Source organism: Oryx dammah, unplaced genomic scaffold (genome assembly GCF_014754425.2).
Source record: "Oryx dammah isolate SB20612 unplaced genomic scaffold, SCBI_Odam_1.1 HiC_scaffold_12, whole genome shotgun sequence".
NCBI classification, from domain to species: domain Eukaryota; kingdom Metazoa; phylum Chordata; class Mammalia; order Artiodactyla; family Bovidae; genus Oryx; species Oryx dammah.
This window is the reverse complement of record NW_024070196.1, coordinates 57,236,535-57,249,259: the sequence shown is the minus strand read 5'-3', so window position 1 is coordinate 57,249,259 and position 12,725 is coordinate 57,236,535. Positions and strand designations below refer to the sequence as shown.

Here is a 12,725-nt window from a genome sequence, read left to right as displayed (position 1 = left end):
CAACTACTTAAAATATCACTGCAGATGTAACTGCAGCCATGAAATTAAAAGACACTTGCTCCTTGGGAAAAAAGCTATGACTAACCTAGACAGTATATTAAAAATCAGAGACATTACTTTGCTGGCAGGTCCATCAAAGCTATGGTTTTTCCAGTAGTCACGTATGGATATGACAGTTAGACCATAAAGAAAGCTGAGTGCCGAAGAATTGATGCTTTTGAACTGAAGTGTTGGAGAAGACTCTTTTAAGAGTCCCTTGGACTGCAAGATGATCAAACCAGTCAATCCTAAAGGAAATAAGTCCTGAATATTCGTTGGAAGGACTGATGCTGAAGCTCCAATACTTTGGCCATCTGATGTGAAGAAATGATTCAGTGGAAAAGACCCTGATGCTGGGAAAGACTGAGTGCAGGAGAAGAAGGGGATGACAGAGAATGAGATGGCTGGATGTCATCAGACTCAATGGACATGAGTCTGAGCAAGATCCAGAAGTTGGTGAGAGACAGTGAAGGCTGGCGTGCTATAGTCCATGGTGTTGCAAAGAGTCAGACAGGACTGAGCGACTGAACTTAAAAAAATGATATTACTTTATAATATTATAAAGATGAAAGAGAAGTTAATTGTTTTCATAAATTAAGCTCATCAAGTTATTCTTGACTGTGGAATAAACAAAAGATGACTCTCAACTCCAGGACACATATGCGAAGACTCCAGGGCACTGAAGATATTTTAGTGAACTGAAGCAGTCACTTCAACTCCTTCTGGATAGCATAACCAACAAGATCAATCAGCAAGAGCTTGCGCACAGCACTGCGGAGTAGATCTTGATTCTAAGGCCAAAGAACCGAGAAATACAGTGACCACTGGAGAAAGGATGGGCAGGGTTTACCAGCCACTGCGGCTGTGTTAGGCAGGAAGAAGCAAAATCGGCAAGTGCTGCAGCCATCAGAGAAACTTCATGCAAATGAAACCTGGAATGAGCCTGGAGGGCGAGTAGGACATAGAATGGAATCCTAAAGAAAAGGGATACCATCCATGAGGAAGTGAAGCCAGGTACCTGTGCATAGGGTGCCAGTAAGGAGAGTGGCCTGGCTGGAGCAAATGGCACATTTTGGAGAGTGATGGAGAAAGGCCTGACCAAACTAAGGAGGGGACTGAAAGCAGGCAGAGAATTTTAAAAAGGACGTCAGCAGGCCATGCGGCAATATCACGGGGATTGCAGGGAAGGCTGGGTTTCAGACGGGGCCGGCACTGTATGCTGGTGCCTTGGGAGCGAGAAGGGGCGATGCCCATGAAAGCAAGTATTGCTTAGAAAGCTGCTGCTGGGAGAGGCAGGGAGGCCTGCAGGAGACCAGGAAGAGAATGGAGACGTGACTATGAGCAAGGGAAAAAAAAAAAAAAACTAATGTACTGGGTATATCACTGGGAGTAGGGAATGAAAGTGAATGAAGAGTCACACATATATTTCATAACCATAATCTGTGGGAGTGTCTGGGTAATATGTTAGGAATTTAAAATCGTTTTTAAAAAATGAAGTCACATTGTGTTCTTGTCCAACTGGACAGGAACACAAAGTTCTACCCATCATCTTGCCTGTCCACAGGACTTCTTTCCACTCACTGCTCATTATGGACGGGCAGACTCACTGACGTGCAGGAACATTTTGTCCTCATTAAACTCCAACCAGAAAGGTTAAGGGATTTGCTCAAGGTCGCGTGGAGACAAAACTGGACACTTTTGTTTCTGATGTGGAAATGAGACTTGAAAACTTAGAAAAACCGGAATTAACCTCCTTAGCTAAAAAATCAGCTTCATACTTTGAACTGACAGTGCATCTTTAGAAAACACTCTTTAGCTGACAGCTGAAGATTCTGACCAGATCTTAGCTCTAAACGCAATCATTTTGCTTAGCTAACTGATCAGACCACATATCCCAACCTCCAGAAGCCCGTGCAGTGCCGTTTCCTTCTCCACTGCTGCTTCATCAGGGCCACTTTCCACCGCTGCTCTTAAGGGCAACTTAGCTGACTATCACAATATCAGTGCTGAAGTCTCACCTTCAAGATATGATTCATAGTCATCAGGCTGTTGAAGAAAAGCCTTAAGATTATTTAAAATTTTCTGTTGTCGTAGGTAATAAAGGATTTTTTTGGCATAGTATTTCCAGGTCAAAGCTTTTCTGGAAAAAACAAACAAGTTAGCAATAAGTCAATAAGAATTAAGATATTAAAACTTTCCATTATCCATTTCTTTATGTCATACTAATCATACTGTGTTAAGAGTCTTCTTAACAATAAAAGTATAACTGGCTCACAAGCACAGAGTACTTATCATGGAAACAGCAGAATTTAGGACTTGGAATTTGTAATTTACCACTAAATTAGCTGTGCTGGAGTTCAAGAAACAGTTATCCATTTGGCTTCAGATATACTAACAGGAAATGAAAGAGAAACCTGAAAAGTCAGGGGAATTGGGTGAGTCTCAGGAGACAGGCGTGAGGCATTTGAAAGCTTGCTGGCCACTTGGCACCTGCCAGCGGTTAACTCGGGCCTCAGGCTGCAGCTGTCTCATCCATTCTCATGGCTTCAGACGCCATCCATACCGACAGCCCCCGATTTATTTTCCAGAATGCATTTCTTCCCTCAACTCCACACGTGTATATCCAACTGCTACAGTGATATCCCACCTCAGAATCTGATGAGAGCTTAACTTTCTTCCCTTCCTAGGGTCAGGCCCATCTCAGGTGGCGGCAACTCCATCATTCCAGGTAGGCCGAACCTTTGGAGTCACCCTTGACTCTCTGCTTTTTCTCACAGTCATATTCAATCAATCTGCCAATAGTTATTAGTCTTACCATCCAAATGTACCGGAAACATAAACATGTCTCACTGACTCAACTAAGCCACCACCCTCTTTCATCTGTTTCATAGCAGCTTCTGCTTTGAACAGTCGTAGTCAATGTTCAACAGGAGAGCGAGAGGACTCCAGCTGACATGTGAAGTCAGCACAAAAATCCTCTGCCCCAAATTCTCCAACGGTTTTCCACCTTGCTCAAAGTAAAAATCCACGTCCCCATGATGACCGAACGGTCCTTTACACTCTTGCCCCAGTTGCCTATCGACCCCTTGGTTCCTGTATCACGCCCCACCCCACTCAGTCCAGTCACCGGCCGTGGGGGCTTTCTGACCCTCCCTTTATCCCAGCTGGTGGAGCTCACACTAGGCTCCCTCACCCTTAGGCACTCAGTTCCTCCTGACTAGAACATCCTTTCCCTGGAGATCTGCAATCTGGGCCCTCATCTCCTTTCAGGTTTTGATTCAAATGTCACTTTGAGTAAGGCTCTCTCCAACCACTCTTGTTTAAAACTGGACCCCCCCGCCGCCCCCACGACTCACTCACCCTCTTCCCTGGTTAACAGTTCTCTAAACACTTCTCATTTCCTAATAAATATTTTACGTTGTTCAGCACCTCTCTTCTCCACTCGAGTGTGAGCTCCCTGAGGGCAAGGTTTTTAAGTGTGGCTCACTGCTGTATCCTCAGCACCCAGAGTAATGTCTGACACCACAGATGCTCAGTAAATAACTGCTGAGCAACTGAATTTCTCTACCAGATCTTTCAAATACACACAGGGATTGTGGGAAGTAGCAGGGAGTTAATGATTATCTTATCTGCCTGGCTTCATAAATAAAGGACTCTTCAGTTTTTAGGGAGTAAATGAAAATCAGCAGAGGTTTTACCAGCTTTTTAATCTTTGGGTTGTAAAATATTGCAATTGAGAAAATCACATGAATCAAATAAATAACTTAATTACTATAAGGGAAACACCCCTGGATCCTCCACTCAGGCCAAGAAACAGAACTCTGAAGAAGCCCTGGAAGCCCTCCACGAGCCCTCCCCTCCGCCTCCCCCCCACCCCGTGACGACGATCACAATCTGCGCCCTATGATCATCACTACTTTGCTTTTCTCCAGAGCTTTCGCAAACATGCACCCCTAAAAACTCCAGACTAGTCTGGTAAGATTCCTTTTAAGTCACTTAAAATTCACAGGCTTCCCCTTCATCTTTTTTTCCCCTCGTATTTTATTTGTTGAAGAAACCTGGTTGTTTGACCTGTACTTTCCCATAGTCTGGAATTTGCTGACTGCATCTACGTGGTGTAGCTGAACATGTTGTTTTCTAAACTCCTGTAAACTAGATGTAAAGGCTTGATCAGATTCAGATTCCATTTACTCTTCATAGGTGGTAGTGAGTTCTGTAAGAAGGCAATCGTGCCTCGGGTGTCTCTTTCTGTGATGTCAGCAGTGATTGCTACTCAAAGGCCCAGGTCCACTCATTCACCAAAGGCCCTAAAGTGGTGATATTCTAATTCAACTATCCCTTTTCATTACTAGCTAGAATATTTTACCATAAAGAATAACTTCCCCTCACCTATTATCTGCTCCCCCAGTGGCAGCGTATGTAGGAAAAGGCAGAATAAATGCTCACTACTTTCATCAGATCCCAAAACAATACTTTGGGTTGTTATTATCCTCCAAAGGTGACCAATTAATTAGTTGTTGTTAAGTATTATGAGTTTACGTTCTAGTTACTGTCCATGTGGATGACTGAATCATCACATCTCTGACCAAAGGAAGCCTCCTCATGCTGGCTCATGAACACTTCTGGCGTGAAACACTGTTTACTTGTCTAAAGGAAGCCTCCTGTCCATCAATACTTCTGACATGAAATACTGTTACTTTCCTTGCTATCTGGCTCCAGGCTTCCAAGATGCTCCCGGGTCATCTTTTACATTTCCTGCTCTGGACCTAGAATCAGCCGTTTCTCCAGAAACCCTGGCTGCTTTTGTGGGAAGTACTGACAGAAGACCACCATCTGAGGACTCCTGATGATTGTTTCTGCTGGGCTGGCGCTTGCTTCCGGACCGTTTCAGTGAGTCTAGCGTGTGTGTGCACATGTGCATACATATATACCTAACACACATTTCAGTACCAAGTATCTTATGAGTTCATACTGATACATCTAATTTAAACTCACAATTATACAGTTTTTAGCTTCTATTATATATATATATATATATATAAAAATATCTCTTTTTTCTTCCAGGAGAATCCTATTTCTTCAGGATACCGGGGATGAATCAGAATGTCACATGATCACTTATGTATTTTATTCCACATCTCTCTCTCTTTCATACATGCACACACACACACACACACACACCAGCCTCGGAATAACAAAACCAACATTCGCATCACCTTGATGGTTCCTGAAAACAGGGAAACATTTTGCTCATACTCTCCCCCATTGTCTGTTCGTTTCTTTTGGAGAGGTGTACTGTATCTACACAGAGCTTACAGCCACCACATACAATACCTTTGTCCCTATCAACTGTCACTTGGATTTAATTCTACAAGTAAACCTATACTTAATATTCACCACTAGTCCTTGTATTAGGATCTCTCTGGTTATTTCAGTTGTTTGAAGCTTATTTTCTAGCACATTTTTCAGGCAGAGCTCCAAAGTCCGAGTTACTGCAAGTGGATAGGTTTCTCCACAGCTCTTACATCTGGAAATCAATTTGGCTGGATATAAAAATCCTTGGCTGACATTCTCCATCCTTGGATATCTTAAATGTGTTACTCTTTTTCTCTGGAATAGACTACTCCTGTTGAAAAGTCTGATGGTATTCTGACTTATTCTCCCTATAACTGGCTTCATCTTTTTTGCTTGGATTCTCAAAGGACTTTCCTGTCTTTAAAGTTCAATCTTTTTACTGAAATATGCTTCAGTGTTGGTCATTCTGGGTCAGTCGTCTTAACTATGGTGTATGCTCTTCTAATATGCTGCTTCGAATCTTTATTTACTCCTTTTTAAGACCACGAAGAATGTAAATGTAAACTGTTTTCAAATATCCAGGGATTAGTGCCTTAGCATTTATGGAAACTATGCTTCTTCCTTCCTATGCCTTCCATATCGAAACAACAAGCCATTTGCCAAGAATGAATATAAATGGGGTCATTTATGAAAACCAGTGGGAGAAGGCAATGGCACTCTCCTCTCCAGTACTCTTGCCTGGAAAATCCCATGGATGGAGGAGCCTGGTGGGCTGCAGTCCATGGGGTCGATAAGAGTTGGACACGACTGAGCGACTTCACTTTTACTTTTCACTTTCTTGCACTGGAGAAGGAAACGGCAACCCACTCCAGTGTTCTTGCCTGAAGAATCCCAGGGACGGAGGAGCCTGGTGGGCTGCCATCTATGGGGTCGCACAGAATCGGACACCGCTGAAGCAACTTAGCAGCAGCATGAAAACCAGCACCGCAAAATATTTACAAACATGAAAGTATTCTCTGTTATTAAAAAACAACCTGCTTTACGTTTAAAATATTTGTCAGGCTAAAAAGTAACATATTTATGATATTTTATTTCTTAAAAAAACTATAATAATATACTTTTTGCTGGCTATTCATATTTAGTCTTTGTAACCAATCTGGTAAGTAAAAAAGCAGTACTTCATTATTATCTAACATGATCTGAATGAATTTAAAAGTATTTTTACTAGACTGTCAGTGCCTGGACTTGCTTTCCTGAGAATGTTGTCCTCTTATCCTTTGTACATTTTAAAATTTCTTTTCAGAAATTTTAAGTATTCTACTGACTTTCTTTACAGTTCCTTTGGTCATACAAATCTTTTTTTTTTAACTGCAAAATCATATCTTTTTTTTTAAGTGCCTTTGCATTACCAGTCATGGTTCAGAAGGAATTCCTAGATTGCACAAAGTCTCCTGTTTTCTTGAAATTTTCATGTGATAATTTAAAATTTCAGATTGTTTAATCTCAGAATTTAATTTTTGTACATGATGCAAGTTTTACTTTCTTCCAGATGGATATTCAGTTATGTCCAATACCATTCATTAAATAATCCATCTTCTCCCCTCTGAGCTTGAATACATTATCTTTTATGCTGGGACATGGCTTTGAAATATCCTCTGCCACTGATGGAGCTATCCATTTTTATTCAAATTTTGTAATGTTTGATAACAGGTAGCATTATAATGGGTTTTAATATCAAGTGGTGGAAGTTTTCTGTTGTGTGCATGTGTTCAGTCACTCACTCGTGCCCAGCTGTTTGTGTTCCCATGGACTGCAGCCTGCCAGGCTCCTCTGTCCATGGGATTTCCCAGGCAAGAATACTGGAGTGGGTTGCTATTTCCTATTCCAGAAGTTTCCCATTGTGATTATTTAAAAACTGTTTTTTTCTGGCTCTTCTTGTGAATGTATTCTTCTGTGTATATTTTATGACAATACTATCCATTTAAGACACACAAAACTCTTGTTGGATCCTAAATGGAACAGCACTAAGTTTATGTACTAATTTTGGAAAAACTGACATTTTTGTGATAGTAAGTCTTATTCAAGGACATGCTCTGCCTTGTGTACTTAGGCACTGAGTTGTGTCCAATTCTTTACAACCCCATGGACTGTAGCCTACCAGGCTCCTGTGTCCATGGGATTTCCCAGGCAAGAATACCAGAGTGGGTTGCCATTTCCTTCTCCAAGGGATCTTCCCAATCCAGGGATTGAACCTGCATCTCTTATGTCTCCTATGCACTGCCTTATGTTTTTCAAACAACATTCTACAGTCTAACTTAAGAAACTCACTCCTAGGAACTAATACTTAGAAATGAAAACACTAGAAACATCACTCTCCACAGTAACACAAAATAGAGAAGAAAGTGGTTATTATCAATAGAGGGATGGTTAAATAAGTCATGGTATATACTACAAAAAAGCAGGCAGTCATTATTAAAGGTGAATTTGATTTTTACCAATTGATCAGGACAGATTTCCACAGCGTAATGTTGAATGAGGAAAAAGAGATATTTATTGAAAAGTACCTATTATATGATCTCAGTTTTGTAAGGTAATGATCCCCTCAATCCTCATGTATATCATATTAGCTACAATCTAGGTTGTCATCATAAATTATGGGAGTGGGGCAGGGAAGGCCAATGCAAATGGAGGGAGAAGAGAGGAAGGAAAAGCCACATAAATAGGAAAAAAAAAACAAAGTCTGCACTAAACATCCAACCAAACCCAAACAACCAATAAACTCAGTATGTATTGACTATTTATGTATTTAAAAGTCTCTATGTATATATGCAAAAAAGAGAGGTCGACTTTTATTTTTAAAGCTGCACAATACTATTAGATCACACTTCAATTCATTTATAGATAAACCAAAATAGAAACAGAAAAATGACCTCTGCATCAGGACTCATCCAAGGCCTAGAATAGTGACACATCTTACCTCTCCTCACAGTTGTTCCACTGATAGATATTTCGCTCTCCTAAAGCCCTTTAAAGAAAAATGCCTTACGCCTTGTTTGTGAGCTATTTCACAATGAGCTCTCTTAAGGAAGATGTTAAAATAGCATTCTTATCTTCCATCTCAAGTCAAGTTTCCAGAACTTTTAGAGCAGAAAATATTTTTCATAGGTAAGTCAGGCTAGAAGCCAAGTCATCTTTCAGGTAAACTAGAAATTAACCTTCACAGCAGAAAATACAAAGCATAAAAAACTTTAAGCAACAACCAAGACACAAAGGGTTCTTCTTGATCAGGAGAGATGAACAACTCTACCAGATATCTACAATGTCCACAGCTAAAGTAAGACCACGTCTTACCAGAATTTAGAAACTATGAAAAATTATCCATTAAATACGACATGCCTCTAAGAAAAATATTTTTTTTAATTCAACTCACAACAGGCAAGTTTGGCGGTGACAACAAAGAAAGGATAATTTCTGTTACCCAAATGACATAATAGACACAAGTACCCAGAGCACAGTATTTGACACCCAGGAGGAATAAATACTAATTCTCCCACAAGGATTTTTGCACCATTTCTTTAAATATTAATTGTCTTGGTGTATTTACCTTGTATACAAAGAATTTTTCAAAAACATACTACAGCGACATGAATGTAACATGAAACATTTGAAATACACGTCTCATTGTTCACCCACACACCTATTACAGCAATTAATCCTGGGGTTATTAGTAAAACAAACTCCTGATAGAACTACAGCTTACCTTCCTTCCATATTTAGGATACACACCAGCTCATCCTCAAAAAATATCTCGGGGCCCTCAAGATTCTCAATGTCACTGAAACCATTACAAGGGACCTATGAAGAAGACAGACACACAGAGGCCTCAGTAAGGAGTAGCAATGCTGTTGTCTCTCACACACAAAGTTACAAGCAAAGCTGTTCACTTCCAAGGAAGCGGTAACACCTCTCCCACACTATCTGGCACCACCCACCCACTAGGGGAGAAAAGGAACCTGTGGGTAACAGTAATTTGTTCAAATCATATTATTAGCTGCAAATGAATTATATTTGGAATTTATAGACTGGAATTTCTGAAAGTGATAACCCAGAGTTCTCACCTAAGGAAAAACAACTCTGAAAGGAGGACTAAAAATATATAAATCATGTCTTTCATAGTACCTATTCTGTGCTGGCAACACTGTATTCAACTAGGAGTCCAGGGCCAGAGAGAGAAGTCTAGGGGTCTGGGTGACTCTGAAAGTCGAGGCATGTTTTCTCCTCTGTAAGTTGAGGTGGTGGTGCCCATGAGCTGTAAGATCCCCACCCCCCTGGTTTAAAAATTTGATTCCTTTTCCCACTTTTCTTTCTGAAAGTAAGCAGGAAATTTCTTGTCAGCCTGTGTGCACGTGGAAAACACAGGAGCACAAGGGTCCTGAGCCAAAGTAATCATCTACCCACAGATCAATCCTAAGTACAGTCCTGCTATGTTCAAAGTCCTCAACACACTTCTAATCACACAGAGGTGCAGGGAAAGACGGATCTGGGGAAAGACAGATCTGGGGAAAGACACAACAATGCACCATTACTGGACAAAGGCTCGGCTGTTAAACATGCGCACAAGACCACCTGGACTGTAAGCAGAGGCTGCAAACGAGTGGCTCGTGTCCAGTGCATCAAGCACATCCAGCACCCCCACGTGTATGTGTGCAAACATGTTTAGACCAGTGTGGAATATCTGCGACTATGAGCGCTTTTAGCCAGCATATGGCTTATCCCAAATAGGACACAAATTCAGGTCATTCTGACATCAACAAACACTTGTTTATAGAAACAAATTACACTGGAGAACACCTAAGCTCTATTCTTTATAGGGAGAGATATTCAAATCCATGCCACATTCGAATTTTCCCTTTCAAAAACTTGAAAGGGACTGTGTGAACTCATTAAAAGTAATTAAAATTAGAAATCAGAATTAATGTTCAGTAAATCAGGATAAATCAGACTGGTTCCATTTCTGGACCTCCAATCAGAAATAAAATATTAGTGCTGTCTCTTTTCCAGAATGTGCAAAAAGTTAAGAATCAGGACCTCAGACAGAAACTTCTGTGAGACATTTTGTGGAAGGGAAACCAAACAAACCCATGCACTTTAACAACATTAAAAACAAACATTAAAAACCCCACAACTTTTCAGAAATAATGCATATGAGATGGGATCAGAGGGAGTAATAATTCTCGCTTTATGGGTAGCTTTTAATCCTCTGTTACTTTAACAAATAATGCATTCACCACTGGTTTGAACATGCAAAGCCAGAGAGAAGAACTGTATTAATTTTGTCAACCATTCTGGGAAAACTACTGGGTGAAATTTGTAGTGTTCAATCATGGATGATACCCCCAATCATGTAGAGATTGCAAAAAATACTGTCTAACCCCTTGAAAGAGAAATAGTGCTGATCTGGATTCCCTCCACATTGCGTGTGGGTCCCTCCCTCTCCATCCCTCCCCCCATTCTCTCTGGCTTTAGAAAAGTAAAGCTGGCAGGGACAAATGGCTCCGTGTTGTTGGATAGGAGGAAAGGACACAATGATTCTTGCAGCCATCTAAGTGAGGAAGGGACTGTGAGCGCAATGAACAGGGAGGTAGCAAAAAGCTGGATGAGCTAATGCCTACAGACCCAGACGCAGACCACCGCTAGCAGGCAAATGCTTAGAGCTCCATCAACGGATCCTTACGTGCTCTGAAAAGAACCTCTTTGAGAACGAGGCTACAATCTTCCGGGCTTCTAACCCAGCTTTTTGCCGAACTTTGTACTCCTCCAACCAATTGACGTAGTCGGTGGGGCTGTAGTGTTTCATAAGGGAAGGCCACCTACAAGGAGAAGAACACCCCCTCAGCTTAACAGAGACGCAAAGGCAGAAGAAACAGGAATCAAAAGCAGCTTTGGAAAACAGCGAAAGCGGTTGGGTTTAGGGATCAGGGACGGCCCTAGCGAGGGACCCAGTTCAAATCTTTACCCGGCGCGCACGCACTCGCATACACCGTGACCTTGGCTTAGCAATATCAATACTGTGTCTCCACTCCCCACTTATAAAATGGGGACAGTCGTAGCAACAACAATCACAGTGATCGCAATCACAGTTAACATTAATTGTGCGCCTCCTAAGAGCGGGGCCCTGTGTAAGGCTCCCCATGTATCAGCTCATCTAACCACCACAGTAAAAGATAGGTCTTCATCACAACACCATTTAAAGTCGATACATGAGGCTCCAAAAAGGGGAGCTGCTACCCGCAAGGTCACACGGTGAGTATGCCAGGGCCAGATTTTATCCCGGGTCCTAACCGAAATCTGTGCTCTCGGCCAACCGCCAAAGGGATGCTGCGCCCGCTTCCCTCAAAGGGCCGTTAGGATCACTGCATCACCGGGTCCGTGTAAACATTTTAGCACGGAGTCGGGCACAAAAGCGCGCAGGATGGATCAGCGGTGATAACCACGGTCGTCATCCTTGATGGGGGGCCAGGCTGCAGGGCGCTTCCCGAGACGCAATCTGGGCATCCGCGGGTCCGCCTGGCGTGGACGGAGGGGCCAGCGGCCTGGAGGCCTTTGTGTCTCTGTCCGCGGGAAGGGGTCCTCCCGGGGGTGGGGTCCGCGAGCCGGCAGGGAGGCGGCGGCGGCTCGGAGCAGCCAGGCCGGGGCCCCCGGGTGGGGTGGGGGGCGCGCAGAGAGAGGGGGGAGCGCAGGCTCACCTCACCCGGAACTGCTCCTTCCACACCTTCCCACTACCCTGGCACAGCTCGCGAAGCCGCCGGCAGGTGCTGGAGACGCGGCCGATGTCAGCGGCCGTCAGCGAGCCGCTACACAGGATGTACTCCAGCACCTCTCCGGGCAGGTTGACGAGGCAGCTGAGGCCCGCCGCCTCGGGCGCGGCCTCCTCCACCAGCGCCGGCACCACCTCCATCGCGCTGTCGACCGCTGCCGCCGCCATCTTGTCCGCGTACCTGGGGCCCTGCGCGCGCGCGCGCGCGTTTGCTCGCGCCTGGGCGCCCCCTTGGCCCCGCCTACCCGGCTCGAGGGGCGGGGGCCGAGGTCCCCCCCCGCCCGGCTCCCCACGCCCCGCCCAAGCCTGTGGCCACAGCCCTGTCTGGCCCCGCCCACTCGCCTCGAGGGGCGGGTGCCAGAGTCCCCCCTCTCCCGCTCTGCTCAGGCCCGTGGCCACACCCCTCTCAGCTCCTCTCCCCCTCTTGGCCCCGCCCACCCACCTCGAGGGGCGGGCGCTGGGGTCCCCCCACCCCCACCACAGCCCAGGCCCGTGGCCACACCCCCTCAGCCCTAGCAGCTCCGGGAGGGCTGCGCCCCTGGCCAAGGGAAGGAAATGCGTCTTGGAAAATAAC

General features: G+C 43.9%; 1 protein-coding gene across 2 annotated transcripts in view; it reads right to left on the bottom strand.

The window, feature by feature from the left end:
* The window catches only part of FBXO21 (F-box protein 21), a 38,339-nt gene extending 25,952 nt beyond the window's left edge, over nt 1–12,387 (bottom strand). The window contains exons 1-4 of one of the 2 annotated variants that reach the window (XM_040251627.1): nt 12,081–12,387; nt 11,069–11,204; nt 9,095–9,189; nt 2,058–2,179 (exon numbers count right to left, since the gene is read on the bottom strand). In XM_040251627.1, coding sequence (XP_040107561.1) covers nt 2,058–2,179; nt 9,095–9,189; nt 11,069–11,204; nt 12,081–12,319 — 592 coding nt within the window. In that variant the 5' untranslated portion in view covers nt 12,320–12,387. The remainder of the gene's footprint in view (nt 1–2,057; nt 2,180–9,094; nt 9,190–11,068; nt 11,205–12,080) is intronic. The other variant, XM_040251628.1, reaches the window with a different exon arrangement.
* Nucleotides 12,388–12,725: the final 338 nt, after the last annotated feature.